This window comes from Arachis hypogaea, chromosome 13 (assembly GCF_003086295.3).
Source record: "Arachis hypogaea cultivar Tifrunner chromosome 13, arahy.Tifrunner.gnm2.J5K5, whole genome shotgun sequence".
Classification (NCBI taxonomy): Eukaryota; Viridiplantae; Streptophyta; class Magnoliopsida; order Fabales; family Fabaceae; genus Arachis; species Arachis hypogaea.
Window position 1 is genome coordinate 36,896,128 of NC_092048.1, and position 26,286 is coordinate 36,922,413.

At 39.3% G+C, this 26,286-nt stretch overlaps 2 protein-coding genes across 2 annotated transcripts; both read left to right on the top strand.

The window, feature by feature from the left end:
- Positions 1–10,534: 10,534 nt before the first annotated feature.
- Positions 10,535–12,378, top strand: LOC140177559 (uncharacterized). Its single transcript, XM_072210681.1, has 4 exons — positions 10,535–10,920; positions 11,042–11,258; positions 11,815–11,959; positions 12,077–12,378. Exons 1-4 carry the CDS (start codon positions 10,535–10,537, stop codon positions 12,376–12,378), a joined length of 1,050 nt encoding a protein of 349 aa, XP_072066782.1.
- A 169-nt stretch (positions 12,379–12,547) lies between these two features.
- LOC140177560 (uncharacterized) lies at positions 12,548–13,477 on the top strand. Its single transcript, XM_072210682.1, has 2 exons — positions 12,548–13,288; positions 13,409–13,477. The coding sequence occupies exons 1-2, from the start codon at positions 12,548–12,550 to the stop codon at positions 13,475–13,477; spliced, it is 810 nt and encodes a 269-aa protein (XP_072066783.1).
- The last annotated feature ends 12,809 nt before the right edge of the window (positions 13,478–26,286 follow it).

The following is a 26,286-nucleotide window of genomic DNA, read 5'->3' on the forward strand; positions in this document are numbered from 1 at the left end:
TTAAGAGCAAAAGAGAGAGGGTTAGTGGTTGGAAACATCACTCTAGGTTCATGATGGTTGCATGTTCAAAGCTTAATAGCAAAGGTTGGTGTAGAACTAGATTGCTTGGGTCTAGGATGATGTTTGATCGCTTGAGTGAGAATTCCAAGATTATGGCACCCAAATGGAATAATGATGATCAATTTGAAGATGAGTGTGAAAACAAAGTATGGGATCCCGGATTACAAGAGGAGGATCAACTTTGGGAGCTCATGGTTTGTGAAGAACTCCATCAAAGTTTGGAGCTATTAATTTTGAATGATGGAGCTTATTGGAAGTCCAAGTATTGGTGGATGTTCAAGGATGGATTCAAGCACAAGCCACCTTGATGAGAGCTCCCCATAAGTCCAACCTAAGGACAATAAATAAAAATGCTAGGTGGGAGACATCCCACCATGGTAACTTCTTTTCATTTTTCTCTTTTGTACATATTAGTAAAAATTAGTTTGATTTCAAGTTTTGTTTAGTTTGTTGAGTTTAATTGGTAGTTTGGTATGCTGAATAAGGTTTTATGGTGTTTTGGTAGCTGTTTGGAGGTTTAGAATGCTTAGTTTGATGCAAGAACTTGGAAAAATTTTGAAAAACAGAGCATCAACCCACGCGTACGCATCACTCACGCATATGCGTGAGCCCAAGCTTTTCGACCATCCACGCGTACGCGTGGATCCAAAATTTCCACCTCCCATCCAAAAGCCCGAGAGTTGTGCGAGTTTTGGGCTGGAATTGTGCCTCTAGCACAAAGTCCACCCACGCGTATGCATCAACCCACGCGTACGCGTCACCCCTCTAAATAACCCACCACGCGTACGCGTGGATTGCCCTATTTCACTCATTTCTTTTCTTCTCTTCTTTTCATTTCTTCTCTTCTCTTCTTTTCTTTCCACCTCTCACCCATCATCCAACACTACCATACACCATTAATCATTGGTTATTTTATTAGTTATTTAGTTAGTTTAACTTTTGTTTTCATGACAAGTGTTGGATTATTAATCTTGCTTACTGTTTATTGCTGCCGATTACTGTATTCATTGTTGGATTCTTTGTTGAAGATATACATTGTTACTTGGTTTTGAACTTTTCATGCTTAGCACTTTTGAATACCAAGTACATGTTACATTGCCTCCTAGCTTTCTAAATTTTTTGAATTGCATGTTTTGGCCACCATGCATTCATCATCTATTGTTAGGCAATTGTACATTATCAATGCATTTTTTTAGGTGGTGCTTGTTGTTAATTGACCTTTATTCACATCACCTATTTCATGCATTGAGATTTTAGAATTGTGAAAATTGGATCGAAAGCTTACCTAGTGACATATTTTTGAGCTTTCTAAGCTTTGTGGACCATGCTTGCTATGTGATTGAGTTTAACTTCTATCTTTTTTTCCCTAAATTCTATAGCATCCATGTGTTCCACTTCTATGTCACTTAGGTGTTGCAACAACTTCAAAATGTGTCATTGATTGATGTATAAGTTCATATTCAATTTTTTTTATTAAAGTCACTTACACATCAACCAATGCCCATGCATTATCCAATTTCACAATTGCCTGATTAATTGCTTGAGTACTTTTATGCTTCTTCACTACTTGTTTGGTTATCTTAACCTACAAGTCTTTTGAAGTATCTCAAGCACACTAGAATGAGTGAAGTGCATACCACTTTTGTATAATGGTGACATATCTTTTTATGCTAGAGTGTGTGTTATAAACCGCGCACAATCTTAGGACTCACACACTTGTTTCATTAATGTCACACTAATCCACTCACTCAATTCTAGTGATTTACCTCATTCCAACAATATATGCTTCCTTGCTTTTGCATTTACTTGTCTTCTTATCCTATTTTCAATTTTCAAGATGTTTTGTCATAAGCAAAAACGGAAGCAGAAAAAAGAACACGCAGCAATCGGTTGACCTACCAGCTGAAGATAGTAACTCGGAGAGTCGCCATACCCCCTTTGCTCATCTTTAAATGCACCGAGGACGGTGCAAACTTTTAAGTGTGGGGAGGTCGTCCGACCAGTCGGCATTTTTGGGTGACAATTTCTAATCCCAACACTTTTGCATTTCATTTAGGTCTTTTAGGATTTTTAGTTGCATATATATATATATGGTCCATATCCATCAAATGATAGGCTCCGTTGGGCAGTCAAGTTTGGATCACAAAAGGGCCTTCCCAAGTTGGGGACCATTTTCCAATTTCTGTTGATAGGTTAGATTCTCGGTTGAACGTTAGGAAACCCTATCAAAAATGGAGTCTTTCCCCTATATCCCAGTGCCTCGACTAGTGCTTTTCCTAAGTGGTGGATATTTTTTTTAGGCTTTTAGTCATATGTATTCCCCTCTTTGAGTGTGCTAGTAATAAGCTGGGAAAGTCAAATCCATCAAGGCGAGGAAAAACTAGTTTGAAAGTAGTCCTCCTTGAAGTTCCTTTTAATTGAATGTGGTAAGGATAAATAGAAATGCAATCTCTGAATCTCTTACATCCCGCCTAGTACCTTTTTGAATCGAGGGGGCGAAAGCTTAATATCAAGTAGGAGTTCTGGATTGAGGTCCAGTTGGTTCCTTTAGTTTTGCAACTGGATAGTCTCCCCTTTATTGAATCAAAAATTCTCCTGTAAAGACCATAGCAAAGGCTTTCAAAAAAGCACCTTTTGACGAACAAGTTACAATGTATCTCTCTGGGGATGCGAAGAATATTTGAAACTACTTTCAAACCATCACACGGCAACTACCGTAAGAACATAATGGAAGGGATTCTATGCGCATACGTGAAAGAACAAGCAAGTCCCTCCGCTTGGGTTAGGAAAGGTCTTCCCCATTCTCTTGGCCTTCGGGTTATAAGAATTCGAAATCACCGGTAGTCACATCTAGCTATCAAAGAAGATACAAGCCTTATCCCAATAAAAGTTAGGGAAGGAAGGCAATCTTTTTCCTAAAAGAGCCTCAGCTTGCATACCTTTTCATTCCTTATCCATCTTTACCTAAAGTAAAGGACGATAGGAAGATAGGATTGATGTGAGCATTAACGTCCGCATCGTCCGAGTCAAACTACAGGTATGAGTTCCATCTTACTTACTTGGCCCTAGCTTACTACTCCTACTGGGATACTCGCAAAGGAAGGCAAAGATAGCTAATAGCAGCTCAACTCATATTGGCCTGGCCTTATTCAACTACCAGCACTGGAATGGAAGGCTATGGAAAATAGAAGCACTAGGATAGAGGAACAACGTCCGATAAGGATCTGTAATCTCTAGTACCGGGGTAGCTGAGTTTGCCAAGAGGTTTCGAGTGCAAGGTCTATCAAATGACCTTTCTCCAATATCGGTTAAAAACCTACTGAACTGGTTTCATCCTTACACCTTGATGGAAATTGCAGACAAGTAGAAATTGACCACTTGTCGTGTGGGTGGAGTGGGTTGGTCAACTGCTACCTCCTGGGGAAGGGGGCTTTCCCCCTGTCGGACCAGCCAATCGTTTAAGTGATTAATGTCCCAGGTTGAGTCACTTTCTTGTGGACTCACTGAAGAAAGTGAGTTTCCTCTTGATGGAGAGGACCCAGCGTAAGGGTTGTCCTCATTTCTTTGAAAAGCTCCGAGTTCCTTCTTTTAATCTCTTACTTTACTGGGCGGGCCCTGTAACCATGCCTTTGGGTGCTGTTCCTTCTTCGTTACACCAAATGATCTCTACGTATTGCTTGACGTAAAACAGATAATGGATTTGTTTCTGTCTTTTGTTGAATCTTTTTCATGGATCGATAGGGAGCGCATATATATATATATATATAAACTCAGTTAAAATAATGAAATTTTCCAAAAAAAAACATTCTTAATAGGGCATGGATATCCCAATTAATTTGAGTGAAAAATTTTCATTGAACTTGCTTGAATTATATATTGTAGAACATGATTTTTGAGCTAAGAACACACAACCTTGTGAGGTTTTGAGCCTAATTGCGTGGTTACATCTTATAACTACTTATTTTCCTTCTTGTGTGATTATTCTCTTTCTATGATTGTAATCTTTGATTTGTTTAATTCTTTATATCCATTATTCCTTGTATACATGCATTTATATGATTAAGGCCATTGTTTCATTAGCTCACTCGCCCAAATAGCCTACCTTTTACCTTCCATTGTTAACAAATTTTGAGCCTACGATTAATCCACTTTGTTCTTTAATTTAACACATTACAAGCCTTAAAGCGAAAAACAATAAATATCCTTTATTTGGATCTTTGATTAGCTTAGGCTAGTGAGTGTGTGTATCATTCAAGTGTGGGAAAACTTGGGACATTGATTAAGGTAAAAGTATGTTTTTATATTTTGTTGGAAATATTGGGAATTGGGTACATACTCATGTGTTAATTAAATGTTTAAACCATATGCATTGATACCTTTGTATTTTATTACAATAAAAAGAAAAAGAGAAAAACAAAAGAAAAAGAAAAAAAGAAAAAAAATACATATATATAAAAGAAATAAATAAATAAATAAATAGAAAGAAAAAAAAAAGAAAAAGAAAGAAATAAAAAGGGGACAAAATACCCCAAAGTAAAGTTCAATAAAAATCAATGCATATGTGTGGTGAAGTGAAAAGAAAATGCATGAGTGTATGAAAAAGTGAGGATTATGGGTAGTTAGGTTTGTTTAGAATCGTATAGGTTGTATAGGTTAGGTGGGAAGTTTAGGTTAATCAAAGATTCAAATTCTAGTCCACTTAACCATATGCATCCTACCTTGACCCTAGCCCCATTACAACCTTGTGGAAAGACCTCATGATATTTGTATGCATGCATGGAATAAGTGTTTATTGTTATATGAAAAACAAACCTTGGAAAGCATAATTAGGAGAGAATTGAGTGAATCAACCCGATACACTTGAGTGACTAGAGCGGATATACATCCGATGAGGGTTTGATTGCTCAATTACATGTCTCCACCTATGATCATCTTTTCTTGCAAGTTTGTAAAAATATTCAATAACTCAATTCAATTGTGGGTTTGATTTGATTACTATTGCTTTAGCCCTTATACTTATATGTGTTTCTTGGAAATTGATTTATTTTGACCAAGTAGTTGCATTCATATAGATATGTTGCATTTAGATAGGTTGCATTTAATTAGTTTGTATTGAATAAATGTTGATACCCTTTCTTGATTGCTATTGCTTTAGCCCTTATACTTATGTTTGATTGCTTGTTTATAGTTGGTTTTGTGAATAGTTGGTTATAGTTTTCTAATTTTCCTTGCAAATTCTCGTGTTTTGGTTTTATGCCCACCAAGTGTTTGTGAAAATGCCACTTGGTAATTTTGAGTAGATTTTCACACCTTGGCTTGGGGTTTGAGTTCTTAGGATACTAGAGTCATAATGTCTGACATTTAGTGGTAATTCTTGGGGAGTTAGTTGACTCTTGTTTCCATTAAAGCTAGCTTTTTATCTACTAGTTTGGTAAGTTAGCTAGGACTTATGGATTAAGATCAATTATGCTTGCTTGACTTACTCCTCGATGTTTGGGGTTAACTAAGTGAGATTAACTCATGATAATTACCATAGTTGTGGTTATGGCAATGATAGGATTCCTTGGATTCTCACTCCCAAGTCAAGACTCTTTTATGCATTTTAGCATTTTCACTAGTTTTGATCTTATCTCCTTTTCACTTGCATTGATTGCAATTTTGACCATCTCTTCGTTCTTTTATTTCTTAAGTTCTTTTAATTTTTTGTTCTTTGATTTGGAAAGAACGACCCGAGGTTGAATTACTCTTGATCTCGGTTTATATTGTTTCGAATTAAACTTTGATTTGAGAGGATTATTTATTGGTCTAGGCTATACTTGCAACGAACCTAGAAATTCCATATCCTGAGAAATTCTAGACTGACAATAGTTCTCTCATCAATGACTCCGATACAACAACCTTTGTGCTCTTTAAGAATTCTGCTTCAAAGTACTTAGGTGTCTCTGCCGCTGACATCCGTTGCGATCTGCTTGCTATGGTTCATGATTTGTAGTTTGTTTCCTTTAACTTAAACTTTGTGAAATCTTATCTTGAAGACTAACCTTTTCTTTGTTGCACAAAAAGGGTTATGGAAGGGATCATTTCCCAGGGGAGCTTAATGCACTAATTGGGAAGACACTTCTTTTCAAGCTACCTGCTAGACTTGATAGCCTGAATAAATTTTAGCCGTGGGTGATCACCGTGTCCAGGATATGTTCTGATCCTGAAATTATCGCGTCCGTTGCTTTAGAAAATAATATTAATTTGGTACGTTACTTTCATTAATAGATGATCCCATTTATGATTACTTTTCTAATTCAATTGTTGGACACTTTTGTATACATAAGCGGTTTCCAAGTTGACTTTCATGTGCTACAGGCTGCGTTGCAGGAGGTGGCCATTACCCCGGTTGATTGCAATGACGAAGCGGTTGGCACTGACGACATCGGCGAGGTTGCTGGTTCCATCACCCCTCCGATCTCGAAAGCCAAAACTGTTTGCGCCGTGGACTCTGAACCCATGGTCACCCATACACCTGTGAAACGGATCTGTATTAGAACCGATGATAGCGGTTCCTCTCGTGCTCCCTGCACTGCATCCAATAATTTACTCATTGCGTTTGAGAAGTACATGACAGAGAATGCCAACGATCCTGGAGTCGAGGATATCTGAGCCTGTCATCCCTTAGTTTAGATAGAGATCTAATAAAAATAAATCCAGTCGAATTAATCGGCGTTAAATAAAGAGCTGTGCATTTTTCGTTTTATGCCATTGATATGGACCTTTTGCTTTAAATATGTGCCAGTTATTCTGTGCCTTATGTTACCCTGACCAGATTACTATAGTGCTTCATGGTTTTTGTGAACTTTTTTCTAGACCAGTTGATGCAAAACTGTCATCAATTAATCGCGGCACACTGATTAACGTGATCACTATATTCGACTATATTGTTCTGATATATAGAAGTTCAGATAACTTTGTGTTTTCTGGGGTGATCGAACACATCATCCATTTGTTTGGGTTTGTTCGTCGATGGAGTTATCAACACCTTACGACTCCATTGGCATCTGCTTTGTTGCATGTGATTCTGTTTTTCCTCGCTCTTCTATGTTCAGTTTTCTCTGTGTTGGGTTTCAGAAATTATCTGCATGCTTGGCTACTTCCTCCTGCTCTTGTGAAGGTTGATTTTGTGTCTCTAAGTGTATTGTTTGTCGTTTCCTACCATATATTTTCCTCTACACAATCTTTCTCAGTTCGCCTTATTCCAGCGATGTTGGTGACTTCTTTGTGATTCTGCTAGGGTTTTATACAGCGTGACCCTAATTCTTCCTCTATATTTTAGGGGTACGGGCCTTATCTACTTTGTTTTCAATGTCTCTAATCATCTGGCACTGGTCAATTCTTCTCCCCATCTTTTTTTCTCTCTATATAGAAGCAAGTGACTTCTATATATTTATACTTTCAAGTTTATTCATTAGTCTTCCTGGTGTTACATTAGAAACTGTCAATTATTTTTCCACTTACACATCAGGGAGGTTCATCTAAACTTCAGATTCACGTTGTAACTCATGATGTTCGTAATTGTTAGTGGTTTTGAATGGTCAAATGTTAAAATATACTGGTGGATCTTGATGGGGTTGTTGGCGTGTCCGAGATTGAAATGCCGCATGTCAATATCATGGTCAGTTTATGCGTCAATGTGGAATTATCTTCTCCTTTTTATGTTATGTCACTTCTACATATGGCAATCAAAATATAACTGATGTGGTTAAGATCTCAATGTTTCTTTTTTTGTTCTATTATTCCATGCAACCAAATAAAAGTATGATGTTAAATATCAAATTACACAACGGGATTTGTTTAATTACCTTGCTTTCCTATGCCCCGGGTTGTTTGTCAGTTGGTGTTTCTGCTATTAGATGCTCTGCTAATTTTTTTCTACATTATTTATGCTGGGAAGCCGTTCGGTTAGGTGACTAATGGACCTTTGTATGAAGCAGAGTGCTCATTCACATTCTCTCTTTGTTAATTATTTGTTAATTACTATTGACATTGTTTAATGTTCTGGAGTTTCATAATCACACTGCCAAGGAATAGCCATTTCATTTACATCTCACGCGGTCCGATATTTATATATCTGTGTTGTGCATTATGGTAGATCCATCAACAAACAGTCACTTGCAATGTGTTTTCCGAGGCTTCTTACACATTAGTTACATATAATCTCTGTCCGAAAAAGGATCTCTTACACTACCTGGTCTACAAGTAATTACGGTTTGCATGATTTACTGTATAGTTTTCTTCTATTTTGCTTCAAAAGCTAATGATTAAAAGCGTCTGGAGTTGCTGTAACTGCTTCCAATATGCAAAAGCCTCTACGGTGCAAGATGTGCTTTAAGAACATGTCTTCATAACCACGTAATACAAACAATTATGAAATCCTAAGCTTTCAAAACTTCCTGTCATTATTCAGCCGCTTGAACATGGGCGCTATTGAATCACAATGAATACCCAACCCGCAAACCATGCACCCGGAGTTGCCAACGACTAAAATTATTAGATGCACCTATAACATGGCTTATCACTGCAGATGCATAAGAATATATATCAGCTAAACACACACCCATTCGACCATACTGTCAGATTATTCACACGATTAAATTTGAATAAGCATCACGTTCTTCATACACACATTCAACAATAACCTTTGCCAACTCCTCTTTGCTCTGTAAGCATAGAGCGTAAATGCTTTAACCTGAATGCAATAGCATAAATTTAATCTGCTGTGATGGATATGTACTTTGGGTGAGACCATCAAGCTTTTTTACATTCAAATATCAACGTATAGCGGTCAAACTGAACTTTTGGTTACACGGACTCCTGTATTCATCTTCCAGTCTTCATTTTGTTATTACAATTAGACAGAGTGACAATCATTTTGCTATTACAATTTGCCATTATGAGCCAACTTCATCCTTTGTTTTTTCGTTATTTCAAGGTCATCGGTCGATTATGTCTTGGCCTCATTGTATTTTCAATTTCTTCGAGGTCATAAAATGGCGATTTGATCATTTCCCTTTGTGAAGTGGTTTCTATTACTTCATAGTCAAAGATAAACCAAACTGCTGACGACGGGTGGGTTTTGTTGTCCAAGTTTGACCTTTTCTCTGAGATAGCGCTTTTAGTCGTTCCCCTATCTTGCCATTCTTTGCTGACTTTTAGCATTGTGTGTTGTTGTTCCTGGCCGACCAAGTGCTATTGAATTTTGGCATTAACTGAACTGATTTTGCATAGCTGTCTCAAAAATCTTCCCCACAACTAGCCTTTTTGCCAAGGTTTCTTCTTTCCTTTCGCTGGCTTGGTTCCATGGACCACCATGCTAAGTTTGCACGGCAACGACAGATGAATTTGCTGAGCAATAAGAGGTGACGAGTGAACGGGTTTTTGTGCCCAGCCGGCCCCAAGAATGGTTTGTTATTGGTTATCTTTGGGTGAATTCGCTCAGTGTTCACCCTCATTTTGCTCTGCTATCTTTCTTTTTGTGCATGATCCATGCTTTTCATATGATGAAACAAGTTAGCTTATGTTGGCAGTTTTGCATTCATGTGAGGTCGTTGGTCTCCTAATTTGTTTATGTTTGCCTTATTAACGTTTAACCTTGATTTATGTTGTTGTAGATGATCCTAACATACAGATATATGTGCCGCCCCACAGCACTATGGGTGTGCCGGACCAATTACCCGCCACGGTTGTTGCAGTGCAAGGTTGGCTTTACTTCGTTATTTGAACATGGTTCTGTTTGTAAATTCTTTCTTTGGTTCATTGACTTTCGATCGAACGTTAGGGTATTCCCCACACATGCATGGATTACCGCTTATCACTCTTAGTTGATGTGATCATTCCAGTTGTTTAATTAGTTTTGGTGTTATTTTTTTTCCTGTCCGACAACACCAAGTTAACTTCTCCCATCGCATCTAACACCCTGTTTCCCTTGCAGGGTCGTCTCCATGCAACCTTTCTAAGATCAGGGGCAATCTGAAGCATGCCATAACACATAGGACGTAAGTAATGGCTGAGTAATATCTTTTCCTTGAACCTTTGATGCGACCAATTAGGTCGCACTACAACAAATTTTCCCATTAGTTGGTTCGGTGTTGCTCATCATGAGCATGGAAGCTATTTCCCCAATAACCGCAGCCACGGTTATGTAGTGCTCTTGCAGCGGATTGTTCCGTACACCAACTCCACTTCTTTTATTTGTCTCGAATTCTTCTCCGACAATTGCTAACTGGTGCTGATCAAATACGCAGGCATGTTGCCCATTCCCCTTTATCCCAGCCGACAAATCCTTATTTGCCTGAGGCCAACGGTGTCCAAGTTCAAGTCTCTGATTCATGCACAACTAGATCACTTAATTTCTCTTGATTTTTTTTGTCCACTAGATGTTTGGTCAATTGGGCTACCCATGCAAAGTTGTGTTTTTTGTGGTGTGAACATGTGGAAGCACGAGTTCCTTGCGAAAGCTGAAACTAATAACACTGTATTATTTGGCATTTGTTGCATGAGTGGGAAGGTCACGCTGCCTTTGTTGCTGGTTCCGCCTCCATTGTTGGTGTTGTTGTTGGATGGTGTTGATGAACGAGCTGTGCATTATCAGAAACATATCAGGGCCTTCAATGGTATGTTTTCGTTCATATCCATGGCTGGAAAGATTCAGTACACACTTAACAAGGGAACCGCTCCTCCGATGTTTGTTATTAGTGGTCAAAATTATCATTCCATTGGGAGTTTGATGCCACAACATTCTAGCAAGCCAAAGTTTGCACAACTCTATTTTTATGATATAGAAAATGAAGTTCAAAACAGGATTGATGCAATTGGGTGAGTTGGTTTTGTTAGTCATTCTCCCGAATTTCTCAACCCTTTATATTTTAACTACGTATCATATGCTTTCTTGGGTTGTTACCTTGATTTATCCTTTTGTCTTTTTTTTTTTGTGTAGCCACTCTTATCATCATAATTCCATTGATCAGACAATTGTGGCCGACCTCAGTGACATGCTTGATTCCCATAACTCTCTTGCTAAGTCTTTTCGGTATGCTAGGCAAAGGTTTGCTAAAGATTCAACCACTCCGCTACAACTTCGTCTTATTAAGAAGAGGAATACGGATGGAAGAAGATGTAATCTACCATCAGCATACGAAGTTGCAGTTCTTATTGTAGGTGATTTTGATACATAAAACCTTGCGAGGGATGTTATCATTCAGACACGCTCAAATCAGTTGAAATGAATTGATGTTAATCATCCTCAGTATCTTGCTCTACAGTATCCCTTGCTATTTTCATACAGAGAAGATGGTTTTAGGAGTGACATTTTAATATCCGAAGAAAGATCTAAGCAAAATATACATAAGCGAGAAACCATTAGCATGAGGGATTTTTTTTCTGACTTCAAATGAGGGCACATGAGTCACAAGTACTACTAAAATCAAGACGTTTGTTTCAATAATTTTTGGTGGATAGTTACACTATGGTAGAGGCTGAAAGAGTTCAATATCACAGGCACCACCAGAACAAGTTTCGCACCCATCAACTGCAGGGGCTTCATGAGTGCCTAATTCATGGGGAAACACAAGCTGCCAGAACTGGCAAACAAGTTATCTTGCCGTCGTCCTTTGTCGGTGGTCCCCGATACATATATAACAATTGCAAAGATGCATTTGCTATATGCCGGTTATCCTAGCTTTTTTTATTACTATAATATGTAACCCATAGTGGAATGAGGTTAAAGAATGTGTTGCCAAATATTCATTAAAACCAAGTGACAGGCCGGATATCATATCTAGAGTGTTTAAGATAAAGTTCGACGAATTACTAAAAGACTTAAAGAATGGGTCTATATTTGGAAAGCCAAAAGCAAGTGAGCATTCTTCATTTAGTCTCTTTCAAGTTCACACTAGCAGATTAGTCTTTTTTTTATCATATGTTATTTGTCTCCTAACATAGCGTATTCTTTTTTTCCCTTCCTTTGATTTAGTTGTCTACACAATTGAATTCCAGAAGCGTGGCCTTCCCCACTGTCACATTTTGTTGTTTACTCAGCCAAATGAGAAGCCTAGATCCTCCGATGATATTGACCATCATATCTCAACTGAGATACCTGACGAACACATGCAACCTAAGCTACACAGATTAGTCCAGAAGTTCATGGTTCATGGACCCTGTGGGGTTTTAAATATGAGCAGCCCATGTATGGTTAACGGAAAGTGTTCCAAGTTCTATCTGATGGTCTTCCGTGAGAAAACAACCATAGACAGTGCAGGTTTCCCAAAGTATTAACGTTCGGATAATAGCCATACAACGAGCAAGAAAAATGTTGACGTTGACAATCAGTTCATTGTTCCCTATAATGCAACATTGCTTCTTAAGTATGGTTGTCACATAAATGTTGAGTACACTTGCCAGACGTCAGCTATAAAGTATTTGTTTAAGTACATGCACAAAGGTAATGATTGTGTCACAGCTTCGTTTTTCCGATCACATGATTCAGATGATTCTTGTCAGTGTGGATGAAATCCAAAATTACTATGATTATCGATATATATCTGCCTGCGAGGCATCCTGGAGGCTATTCAGGTTTGAGATTCAGTTCAAAGAGCGTAACGTCATACGCCTTCCATTCCACTTGCCGAATGAACAGAATGTTTTGTATGAAGATCATCAGCTTATTGAAAATGTAATCGAGATTGCAATTTCAAAGGATAGTGTGTTTATTGGATGGTTGAAGGCTAACAAGGATTTTGATGCTGCTCGTACCCTTACCTATGCAGAAATGCCATCGTATTTTGTTTGGGATAAGCAAGGGCACATATGGAAGCCGCAGAAGCAAGGTCATGTGATTGGTCGTCTCACACATATTCCTCACTCGCATGGAGAGGAGTACTATCTTCGTTTGTTATTGAACTATCAAAAAGGGTGCCAGAGTTTTGTTGATATTCGTTCTGTTGGTGGCGTTGTGTACGACACATTCAAAGAAGCCTGTTATGCTCTCGGGCAGTTACAAGATGACAAGGGATTTATTGATACAATTAATGAAGCCAGTTCGTGGGCTTCACCGAATTATATCAGGAGGTTGTTTGCAATGCTTTTGATGTCAAATAACATGGTCCGCCCTGACATGGTCTGGGAACAATGTTGGCAACATTGTGCAGATGACATGATGTTTGATAGGAGACATAATTTAGGTGAAGTTTGCATTTTTTTTTTTGCACAATTATTTTGCTATTTCACCAAATTCACATCTAGCTATTTAAAAACTACCCTTTTTATTTTTCATTATACTACTATGTTTTATGGATTTATTCTTTAGCACTATGGCGAAGTAGTTTGTGATGTTAACCTCTTCTATTATGGGTTTAGGTTTCGAGCGTTCCGCTGATGAGATCAAGTCCACCACTCTCGCCAAAATTGAAAAATTTTTGTAGCCAAATGGTAGGACACTCAAAGAATTTATTGACATTGATAAACCACTATTTTATGGTTTATAATGTATTTAATTGTGTGGTTTTATCATGATCCTTACCCACTTATTCATATGATTAGCATGTATTTATATTTCCTTCCTAAAATTATTACATGATTAAAAACTTGCTTCCTAAGAGACTTTTAATTATGTATTTTAATTCTCCTTTATTCCATTCGATATCGTGATCTGTGTGTTAAATGTTTCAGGCTTTATAGGGCATGAATGAGTTGGAGATTAGAAAGGAAGCTTACAAAAATGGAAGGAACATAAGAAATTGAGGAGATGACCAGCGAGAAGTGACGCGGCCGCATGGCTCACGCGACCGCGCGAAAGAGAGGAAATCACAGTGACGCGGCCGCATGGCTCACGCGACCGCGCGGATTGGAATAGCATAAGTGACACGGAGGCGTGGACGACGCACCCGCGTGGCAAAGCAAAACGCCGAATGACGCGTCCGCATGAATGACGCAATCGCATGACGTGCGCGATCTGCATAATCTGCAGAATTCGCTGGGGGCGATTTTGGGCCCTGTTTTGACCCAGTTTTCGGCCCAGAAAAGTAGACTAGAGCCAGAGAATATGGAGAAACCAAGGACAACATTCATTCTACACAATTTTAGTTTTTAGATCTAGTTTTACTCCTCCTCTAGGTTTTCTCTCTACACATTCATAGTTCTTAGGATTTTTATTTCTATTGCTCTTTGCATTGGGATATTGAGAAGAGTTATTACCTCACCAAGACTTCGTCATTCTAGTTCGTTTTCTTTACTTGGCTTTACTCTTCCATGTCCTTTAATTTACTCAATTTTACTATTGGATTATTTTAGAATTTATTAATACAAGAATTACTTTTATTTTTAATTGATTCCTTTGAGTTTTATTTATCATGTCTTTCTTTAATTCCCTTTCCTATGTTATGAGTTCTACATTCACAATGAGCGAGTAGTTCCCTAACTTGATGGGGAGTTGATTGAAAGGAACCCTTGAGTTGGGATGCTTAAAAGAAAATTGTAATTGGGTTTATTGTTGGAATGCTCTCTAGTCACTGACACTAATCCTTTTCAATTGAGCGGGTTGGAACTTGTGAATAGAAACAGCATTCCAACTTGTTTGACTTTCCCTTACCTAGTAAGGGATAAATAAACAAAACAACCTTCAATTATGAATTAATCTTGAGAGTACCTCAACAAGAATAGGGCTTCCAACTAATCTACTCCCAGTCAAGGCTTTTATTTAAATTACTTAATTTCTCCAATTTAATTTCCTGTTTATTCAACTCAAACCCTTTTTGAAAATATCTGATTAATAAAATAGCACACCTTTCTACAACTCGTTGGGAGACGACCTGGGATTCATACTCCCAGTATTTTAATTTTAATTCTTGTGACAACCTTCTAAATTGATAAGCGGAATTCTGGTTGGTTAAGAACTATACTTGCAACGCATATCTTATAACAATTCTTGACTCGCCAATTTCCGCCACGTCAATTTTTGGCGCCGTTGCCGGGGAGTTGCAATAAAGTGCTAAAGTTATTAATCAGAATTTATTTATTTGAATTTTATTTTATCTTGCTACTATGAGCTGCTTGTTTCTTTCGCTAGATGACGCGTTCACTTCCTGATCCAAGCTTGCCAGTATTCGATCCTGAGATTGAAAGAACTATTTCACGAATAAGGCAAGCTCGGCGTCGGTTAGTCCTCTCTGAGGGCGGATCTGAAACGTCATTTGAGGAAGAAACCAGCCCCCGTTCTATTTATTCGGTTGATTTACGTGTAGGTGACATGGCAGAACCTAGGAGAGTTACTATCCAGGAGGCTGGAGCCCCTGATTTTACAATGCAACCGTTTCAAGCGCATCACCCAGCGGTGGCTATAGACTTTGAAATAAAGACCGCACTGCTCAATTTGATGCCCAAGTTTCATGGCTTACCTGCTCAAGAGCCTATCAAGCACCTGAGAGATTTTCAAGCAGCCTGTTCTACTGTCAGGCGTGATGGTGCAGATGAAACTTCAATTTTGTTGAAAACTTTCCCATTTTCTCTTGAGGGAAAGGCAAGAGAGTGGTACTACACTCAACCTGTAGCAACTGTATCCAACTGGAATACACTTAGAAGAGAATTTTTTGGAAAAGTTCTTTCCAGTTGAAGTTACTGATAAACTGAGGAAAGACATTTCCATGATTATTCAGGATGAATCTTAGACTCTCTATGAATACTGGGAGCACTTCAATAATCTTCTGGAAGCTTGCCCCCACCATATGATTGACAAGATAGTGTTACTCGGTTACGTCACACAGGGCATGAGGCCCCAAGATAAGACCACATTGGAAAGTGCTAGCAATGGGTCTATGAAAAAGTACAAGACCACTGATGAGGCATGGCAATTAATCAGCGACTTAGCTGAATCTACTCGGAATCACAGGCAGAAACAAGGCCATTCAAAAGCTGTTGCAGAAGTATCCTCTAGCAGAGAGACTGCTGCTCTAACTCAGAGTATCTGTGAAATGACCAACTTGCTGAAGCAGATGCAATTGAATCAACAACAAGTTCAGCAAGCTCAACCTTCTCCACCACAGCAAAGCCAATAGTTAGTCCCACAGAGAGTTTGCGGAATCTGTGCTGATTATAGCCATTATACTGACGAATGTCCACAGCTCCAGCAGGAAGACAACACCGTGGCAGCCACTCATAACTTCTATGACCGCCCCAACCAATGGTACAATCAAGGTGGCAATTACAGCCATGAATGGTAGGATAATTCTAACCAAAATTGGAGGAACAACAACAACAGAGGAGGCAGAGACAATCAGGGAAATCAGAGGTGGAATAACAACAACAATAGGCAGCAGAACCAGAACCAGCCTTACAGAGCACCTCACCTGAGACAATCCCAAGGACCACAGAATACCCAACAGCAGACCTCTCAAATTACATATTCTTCTTCATCTGCTAATGATGACTTACTACAATCTATTGATCGGAGACAACAGACCATGGAAAATAACCTTTATGCTACGCTAAATGGTCTAAACTCTACTTTGCAAGCTCTTGTCTCACAGATTGGATCAATGAATAACTCCAATAACCAGCCTTTGAGCTCCAGTGGAATTCTCTCTCAACCATTATCCAATCCAAAGGGTGGCATTAATGCCATCACCCTAAGGTCTGGAACCACACTGCAGGAGAGGAATCAGGAGGAGCCAAGCCCACCAGAACACACGCCTCAACTGAAGAAGTAGTGGAAATAGAAGATGTTGAAGAGGAAGAAGACATATAGGACATAGATGAAAAAGAAGAAGTTCAACCACAGGAGGAAGCACCAAAGGGTGCAGACACTGCAGAAGACACCACTCCCATTCCATTTCCACAACTTGCAAGGAAGCCCAGGAAGCAGCTGGAACCTGACCCCAAAATGGTAGAAATATTCAAAAAGGTTGAGGTAAATGTTCCTCTTTTTGATGTTATTCAACAGGTACCTAAATATGCAAAGTTTTTAAAAGATTTATGTATACATAAAGACAAAATAAATGAATTAGAAACTATTCCTTTAGGTAGTTCCATATCTGCTTTAATGGGAGGTTTACCTGAAAAGTGTAGTGACCTAGGTCCATGTATGGTTAATTGCACTATTGGTGGTGTAATATTTTCTGACTGCATGTGTGATTTAGGAGCATGTGTGAGTATAATACCTTTGTCTATATATGATATCTTGAGGCTTCCTCCCTTAAAAAGGTCGGCAGCTCATTTTGTGTTAGCAGATAAAAGCATTATTACAGTGGCTGGAGTTGCTGAAGATGTATTAGTGGGCATTAAGGGGCTCACATTTCCCATTGATTTTTATATCCTGGAGATGCCCCAAAATGACTGAGAGAAGCCATCATCAATCCTACTCGGAAGACCATTCCTGAAGACCTCGAAGTTCAAATTAGATGCTTTCTCAGGAACATACTCTTTTGAAATAGATGGCCGAGTAGTAATCTTCAATTTGAATGGAGTTATGAAGCATCCTCCGGAGGATCATTCTATCCTCCAGTGTGACATTATAGATGAAACTGTGGCTAAAGTTCACCAGGAGAAATTTGAAGAGAAGTACATCGGACAAGGTCTAAGTGTGGGGACATTCTTAGAGGACAATGACAGTGCTTTACCATTGTTACCAGCTCCAGACAACCCAGAGCCTGACCATGATCAGAAGTTAGAATTAAAACCCCTTCCTCCACACCTTAAATATGCTTACCTTGAAGACGAGCAGAAGTTTTCAGTTTTCATTGCAAGGGAACTCACTTCTCAACAGGAAGAGCAGTTACTTAGTGTGCTGAGGAGGCACAAGAAGGCAATTGGTTGGAGTTTGGCAGACATAGTAGGCATCAACCCTCAAGTCTATAAGCATAGGATATTTTTAAAAGAGGGAGCAAGACCTGCCCGTCAACCCCAGAGAAGACTGAACCCCACTATCTTCGAGGTTGTCAAGAAGGAAGTGACCAGACTACTAGAGGCAGATATCATCTACCCCGTTTCAGACAGCGAATGGGTAAGCCCAATACAAGTGGTGCCTAAGAAATCTGGAGTCACTACAGTGAAGAATGAGCATGGAGATCTCATTGCAACCAGAGTTCAGAACGCCTGGAGGGTCTGTATTGACTACAGACGCCTCAACCAGGCCACTCGTAAGGATCACTATCCTCTTCCATTCATTGATCAAATACTGGATCGCCTGTCAGGTAAATCACATTATTGTTTTCTAGATGGTTACACAGGTTATTTCCAGATTCATATAGCTCCTGAGGATCAGAAAAAGACCACTTTTACATGTTCTTTTGGGACTTATGCTTACAAGAGAATGCCCTTTGGCTTGTGCAATGCACCAGCTACCTTCCAAAGGTGCATGATGAGTCTTTTCTCTGATCTTATTGAGGACTGTATGGAAGTTTTTACGGATGATTTTAGTGTATATGGCGATTCCTTTAGCCTTTGCTTAGATGGATTATCTAGAGTATTAGATAGATGTGTCAGCACAAACCTTGTATTAAATTTTGAAAAATGTCACTTTATGGTAAAACAAGGTATTATACTAGGACATGTTGTGTCTGATACTGGCATTTCTGTAGATCCAACAAAGGTGGATGTTATTTCTAGTTTACCTTACCCCTCTTCTGTGAGGGAAGTCCGTTCGTTCCTTGGCCATGCAGATTTTTACAGGAGATTTATTAAGGACTTCAGTAAGGTAGCACTTCCCTTATCCAGGCTACTGCAGAAAGATATTGAGTTCGAGTTCAGTGAGGATTGCAAACAAGCGTTTGATAAGCTGAAGACCGCCCTGACTCAAGCTCCAATTGTGAGAGGACCAGACTGGAGCCAGCCATTCGAAATAATATGCGACGCCTCCAACCATGCAGTAGGAGCAGCACTGGCTCAGCGTGAAGGTAAGGACCCCTTTGTTATTGCTTATGCGTCTAAAACTTTAGATGCCGCTCAGTCCAATTACACTACTACTGAGAAAGAGCTTCTTGCTATTGTTTTTGCTCTGGATAAATTCAGAGTCTATTTACTTGGTACGAAGGTAGTAATGTACTCGGACCACGCAGCTCTAAAGTATCTATTAGCTAAAAAGGGGTCCAAACCGAGGCTTATACGTTGGATACTGCTATTACAAGAATTTGATTTAGAAATTAAGGATAGGAGTGGTAACCAGAATCTAGTGGCAGACCATTTGAGTCACCTTGAGCACATTACAGATGACCCCACTCCTATAGTTGATAATTTCCCATTTGATAACCTGCAAGCAGTATCTGAGGTAGTCCCTTGGTATGCACCTGTTATCTAGTTAGCCGCATCTTTCCTCCAAACTTTTCGAAGCATCAAAGAGACAAGCTGAAAAGCGAGTCTAAATATTCTATATGGGATGACCCATATTTATGGAGATGTGGCGCTGACCAGGTAATTAGACGGTGTGTGCCTCAATCAGAATTCCATTCCATCTTAGAGGCCTGTCACTCATCTGAGAGTGGAGGACATTTTGGCCCTCAAAGAACAGCTCAGAAAATCTTAGACTGTGGATTCTGGTGGCCTACACTTTTTAGAGACGCTGCTGAATTTTGTAGATCTTGTTTCCCATGCCAAAAATTTGGTAATATATCCAAAAGGGATGAGATGCCTCAACAAATTATGCTTTTCTATGAAATTTTTTATGTTTGGGGCATTGACTTCATGGGTCCATTTCCAAATTCTAATGGTTATTTTTATATATTGTTAGCTGTGGATTACGTTTCCAAATGGGTGGAAGCAATTCCTACCCGCACTGATGATGCTAACACTGTTGTTTCCTTTGTGAGAAACCACATTATTTGTCGCTTTGGATCACCACGAGCAATCGTGAGCGATCAAGGCACCCATTTTTGTAACAGGAGACTAACAGGATTAATGAAGAAGCATGGGATAATTCATAAGTTTGTAACAGCCTACCATCCTCAAACTAATGGGCAAGCCGAGGTGTCAAACAAAGAGATAAAGCGTATCTTGCAGAAGATAGTCAAACCTCATAGAAGAGATTGGAGCACCAGGCTACAAGATGCACTCTGGGCATATAGAACAGCATACAAAACACCCATTGGGATGAGCCCTTTCCGCTTAGTTTATGAAAAGGCTTATCATCTCCCTGTTGAAGTAGAGCACAAAGCCTTTTGGGCAGTAAAGGGGTGCAACATGGGAATTGAGAAAGCCGGAGCTGAAAGGAAGTTGCAACTGCAAGAACTGGAAAACCTTCGCCTAGAAGCTTATGAGAACTCAAAACTATACAAGGAGAAGATGAAGGCTGTACATGATCAGCACATCAAGAGAAAAGAGTTCCAACCTGGGGACTTAGTCCTCCTTTACAAATCTCGACTAAGGCTCATGCCAGGCAAGTTGAGATCAAGATGGGAAGGTCCATACAGAGTAGAGAAGGCCGAACCATACAGAGTTTATCACCTAAGCCATCCTTCAAGCTCTGAACTTATCAAAGTTAATGGACATCGTTTAAAGCTGTACCATGACGAGAAGCTGAAGAAAAATAAGGAGCTCGAGATCTTCCTCTTGGAAGATCCCCACATAGCCGAAGCCTGAGCTAGTGGAGCGTCCAATTTACAGACGTTAAAGCAAAGTGCTAGGTGGGAGACAACCCACCATGGTATGATCGTTCTTTTCTTTATTTTTAGTTTTCCTATTCAATAACTCTTCTCTTTATTATTATATTTCGTGCATCTGCATTTACATACTTTTATTTAAAAAAAAAATTTCACGCGACACGACCGCCTCATTAACGCGTCCGCATCGCAGGAGATGGGAAGAAATAATAAAACGAACAGAGAGTCACGCAAGAGCGTGGCTGGAGGCGTGCCAGTGGCACAAATCGCCCCACGCGACCGCGTCGCCGACGCGTCCACGTCACATGGGAACATTGGCCTCCCACGCGACCGCGTGACCCACGCGACTGCGTGCCTTGGAATTCGACGTAAAAAGGGTGCACGACCGAAAGTTGTGCTAGAGTGGTGCTGGATTGGTGCTGAACGCACAATTCTTCCCATGCGGCCGCGTGACCGACGCGACCGCGTCATATCCCTCTAATGGCCACTCACGCGATCGCATGCCCCACGCGATCGCGTCACCCAAAAATTTGGCAAAATAAGAATTTGAACAGAGAGTTATGCGAGCGCGAGGCTGCCCTCGCGCCAGTAGCACGAAACGGGTCACGCGACCGCGTGCCCCACGCAGCCGCGTCGCTTGCGCCGTACAGCTTTCCTGATTTGCCAATTATCTTATCTTTCTTTTTCCCAAATCCTACTTTCTCTTTTCCCCCCTTATTTCTTCTTTCTCCCTTCTTCCTTCTTTCTCACTTTCTACACACTCTCTCTCTCTCTCTCACCCCATTAACAAGGTTTTCTTTTCCTCTTCCCCTCCTTACTTTTCTATTATTCTTCTTATTTTTATATGTTACCTTCTTTTCTTTTCTTTTTACTTTCATTATCCATTTTTTCTTTTTCTTTCTTTTTCCTTTTTACTTGGTGTTGGAAATTTATTTGAGTCATTGTTTCTCATTATATACTTGTGGATTGTTGTAAATTTGTTTGGCAATTATCTACCTTTTTAAAGGGTTGCTTGCATGTTCACTTTAATACTTTCTATACCTTCTTTACCATGCATGCTATGTGTTTGTAAAAAAGCCAATATGGCATTATGCATTTTTCTACGTTACTCTATTCCACTCTTAAATGCTTATTTTTCACAAAAACCCTTTCATATTTTATTCGTCGTAAATAATTGTCAATACAAATGTGATGGTTTGTTACAAGTGATGCTTGATCTACGCTACTCATGCCTTTGCCAGCATGCCAATAAATATCTTGCATCTAATTCCTAAACATGCACTTGCTTTTTCCCTTTAATGAACTTTTCACATGTAGTCATGACCATGTGTTCACTTCATTCATCTTTAATATGCATTGATTGCCACTCATACCATCATATTCCTTGCTTTACCCCTTAACATTTTGACATACTTCCTCTTTTCTCCCTTTCAGGATGGCCACCAAGAAAGGAAAAGAGAAAGCTACTCCCAAACCACCAGCAAGAAGAGGAACAAAAAGAGCATTAGTGGCAGATCCCTCTTCAACTGCGGTTAAACCCTCAACAAAAAGAACTAAGAGGATTATAAAGGTTGATGATAAAGAAAAAGCCTTCCCAGCAAAGGATACTGCGCGATTTTTCAATCGCTACTGTGAGCAGATGTTCCCCATCCTGGCAGAAAGGAGTTACAACAACGAATACCTTCTTCTCCTCCCAAACCATATTGCTACCTTTGTTGAGCCGCAAATTGCACAAAGACAATGGGGTTTCCTACAAAGACAGCCGAGGCAGGTCAATCTTTCTTGGGTAGTCGAGTTCTACTCCAACTTCCACCTACCAACCCTGCAGTTTGTCTTTGTCCGTCAGAAGCAAGTCCCCATTACAGAAGAGGCCATTCAAAGAGCTCTAGGTCTTCCCCCTGTTCCAGAAGGATTGGACACCTTTCAAGAAGCCGCACTCAAGCGCCAGATGTACCAATTTGACTGGGACGCCGTTCTCAGTGTTATCGCACTACCTGGCAGCCGTTAGATCTACGGATACCATCGTACCCGCCCTAAGGGAATATCGGCTTCAGCACTTACCTTGGAGGCTCGCGTTTGGGCACAGATCATGTCCCATTACGTCTTTTCGAGCACTCACGAGTCCTCCTTCACTGCGGACATGGCCGTCCTACTATGGTGCATCCTTACAGACCAACCTCTGAATCTACCGAGACACATCCGGAATGCCATGGGACACGTACAAATTGCGGGCAACTTATCTTTTTCCGCCTTGGTCTCAGATCTTGTCTCAGCAGCCGGGGTCTCTTACAGAGCTGGGGACACCAAATCCATGCTCCCACGGCATGATCAGTATGTCCCTAACGGGAAATACATCAGACCTCCACCAGCCGCCACAAGCCATCCTACTGAATCGGTTGAAAATATTCCTTCTTCAACACCACAAGCACCTACAACAGACCAACTGCTCCATCAGATACTCGAAAGGTTGGATCGGCAGGAACACAAAGCTAAGATGAGAGAGCACCGTAACAAGCACCGATTCACATACCTCAAGGAGCTGATTATGGGAAAATTCAAGAACTCAGACACCCTGGACTCCACCTCCTTTACCAGCACAGGAAGCCATGATGGCCCCGACTGTGAAGATACTGCTACCAGCCCACCTTTGTTTCTGACAAATGGCACCGAGGACGGTGCAAAGCCTTAAGTGTGGGGAGGTCGGTCAGTACCTCACTTCCGGAGGTAATTTCTCTTCCCTAAACACCAATAAATTTGGATATTTAGTTAGTTTTCTTTTGTAGAATAGGATAAATTGCATAGTAATAGATTAGTTGCATGCATGTTCTACTTGATTGAAAAGACAATAAGTTTCTTCTAAGACTCTATTTTTGGAACAAAATTTCACTAATTTTAATTAAAACTTTTATGTTAAATTTGCTTGAAGTTGTATTTGGAACATGATTTTTTAGCTAAAGAACACACAACCTATGAGAATTGAGCCTTTATGCATGGTTACATTATTTAACCATAATTATTTTATTCTTGTGTGTTTACTTCTCTATGATTGTAATCTATATTTTGTTTCATCCTAGATGTCTAATGTTTATTATATTTGTATGCTTGCATATGATTGAGGCCATTATTTGTTTAAACTCACTTATCCAAATTAAACCTACGCTTTCAATTACCTTTGCTAGCCACTTTGAGCCTTTAAATCCCATCTGTTCTATATTTTACCACATTACTAGCCTTAAGCAGAAAAATAATTATATATCCCAAACTGGATCTTTGGTTAGCTTAAGATAGAATTGTATGTGCTAATTAAGTATGGGAAATTGTGGGAACAAAAGATAATAAGGGAATGTGTCATGATAATATAATGGGAATTTGGGTACCTACTCATGTGAAACTATAAGAATTAAAAATCTATGTGCATTGATAAGCTATGTTTATTTTTATGTTTATGTTTAAAAAAAATATTCAATAAATAAATAAGGGGATAAAATTACCCCAATACTAAGTTAAGAATTCAAAGATCAATGCATGTATGATAAAATTAAGATAAAAAGTTGATACATGAGTATGGAACGTGAAAGGGAAATTCTGGGTAGCTAGGTATGAATTCTAAAGTTATATAGAATATATATAGGTTATGTTAAAGCTTGGGTTAAATAAAGATTCAGTTTATAAGCTCACTTAGCCATATATGTATCCTTACCATTACCTTGGCCCCATTACAACCTTGAAAAGACCTCATGATGTTTGCATTGGTATATTAAATGTTGTTGATTGATTAGGAGAAGAACAAAAATTAGAGAGCATGATTAGAGAAGGATAGAGTGATTGCATTAGAGCGTACATACATCATCAGTGAGGGTTCAATGCTTAAAATTCTATGTTCCCTGCTTTCATGAGCTACCTTCTTGCATTTTTATCTGTTCTTACTGTATGAGAATTGAATTAGTGGAATTTGATTTGTAATTGTTTTGAAGAGCTTATTTACTATTGATCAAGTGGACAAGAATCATATAGTTGCACTTACATATATAGGTTGCATTGCTTTGCATGAGTTTTACATGTTCCTACTCATTTATTTTATCTCCTTCAACTAAGCATGAGGACATGCTAATGCTTAAGTGTGGGGAGGTTGATAAACCACTATTCTATGGTTTATAATGTGTTTAATTGTGTGATTTTATCATGATCCTTACCCACTTATTCATATGATTAGCATGCATTTATATTTCCTTCCTAAAATTATTACATGATTAAAAACTTGCTTCCAAAGAGACTTTTAATTATGTATTTTAATTCTCCTTTATTCCATTCGATGCTGTGATCTGTGTGTTAAATATTTCAGGCTTTATAGGGCATGAATGAGTTGGAGATTGGAAAGGAAGCTTGCAAAAATGGAAGGAACACAAGAAGTTGAGGAGATGACCAGCGAGAAGTGACGCGGCCGCATGGCTCACGCGACCGCGCGAAAGAGAGGAAATCACAGTGACGCGGCCGCATGGCTCACGCTACCGCGCGGATTGAAATAGCACAAGTGATGCGGAGGCGTGGACGACGCACCCGCGTGGCAAAGCAAAACGCCGAATGACGCGTCCGCATGAATGACGCAATCGCATGACGTGCGCGATCTGCATAATCTGCAGAATTCGCTGGGGGCGATTTTGGGCCCTGTTTTGACCCAGTTTTCGGCCCAGAAAAGTAGACTAGAGCCAGAGAATATGGAGAAACCAAGGACAACATTCATTCTACACAATTTTAGTTTTTAGATCTAGTTTTACTCCTCCTCTAGGTTTTCTCTCTACACATTCATAGTTCTTAGGATTTTTATTTCTATTGCTCTTTGCATTGGGATATTGAGAAGAGTTATTACCTCACCAAGACTTCGTCATTCTAGTTCGTTTTCTTTACTTGGCTTTACTCTTCCATGTCCTTTAATTTACTCAATTTTACTATTGGATTATTTTAGAATTTATTAATACAAGAATTACTTTTATTTTTAATTGATTCCTTTGAGTTTTATTTATCATGTCTTTCTTTAATTCCCTTTCCTATGTTATGAGTTCTACATTCACAATGAGCGAGTAGTTCCCTAACTTGATGGGGAGTTGATTGAAAGGAACCCTTGAGTTGGGATGCTTAAAAGAAAATTGTAATTGGGTTTATTGTTGGAATGCTCTCTAGTCACTGACACTAATCCTTTTCAATTGAGCGGGTTGGAACTTGTGAATAGAAACAGCATTCCAACTTGTTTGACTTTCCCTTACCTAGTAAGGGATAAATAAACAAAACAACCTTCAATTATGAATTAATCTTGAGAGTACCTCAACAAGAATAGGGCTTCCAACTAATCTACTCCCAGTCAAGGCTTTTATTTAAATTACTTAATTTCTCCAATTTAATTTCCTGTTTATTCAACTCAAACCCTTTTTGAAAACATCTGATTAATAAAATAGCACACCTTTCTGCAACTCGTTGGGAGACGACCTGGGATTCATACTCCCAGTATTTTAATTTTAATTCTTGTGACAACCTTCTAAATTGATAAGCGGAATTCTGGTTGGTTAAGAACTATACTTGCAACGCATATCTTATAACAATTCTTGAC

Coding starts and splice junctions, on each gene's coding strand:
- LOC140177559 (XM_072210681.1), top strand. CDS start 10,535: ATGTGGAAGCACGAGTTCCTTGCGAAAGCTGAAACTAATAACACTGTA. Junction 10,921..11,041: donor AACAGGATTGATGCAATTGG/GTGAGTTGGTTT, acceptor TTTTTTGTGTAG/CCACTCTTATCATCATAATT. Junction 11,259..11,814: donor ACGAAGTTGCAGTTCTTATT/GTAGGTGATTTT, acceptor TGTAACCCATAG/TGGAATGAGGTTAAAGAATG.
- LOC140177560 (XM_072210682.1), top strand. CDS start 12,548: ATGATTGTGTCACAGCTTCGTTTTTCCGATCACATGATTCAGATGATT. Junction 13,289..13,408: donor GGAGACATAATTTAGGTGAA/GTTTGCATTTTT, acceptor TTTATTCTTTAG/CACTATGGCGAAGTAGTTTG.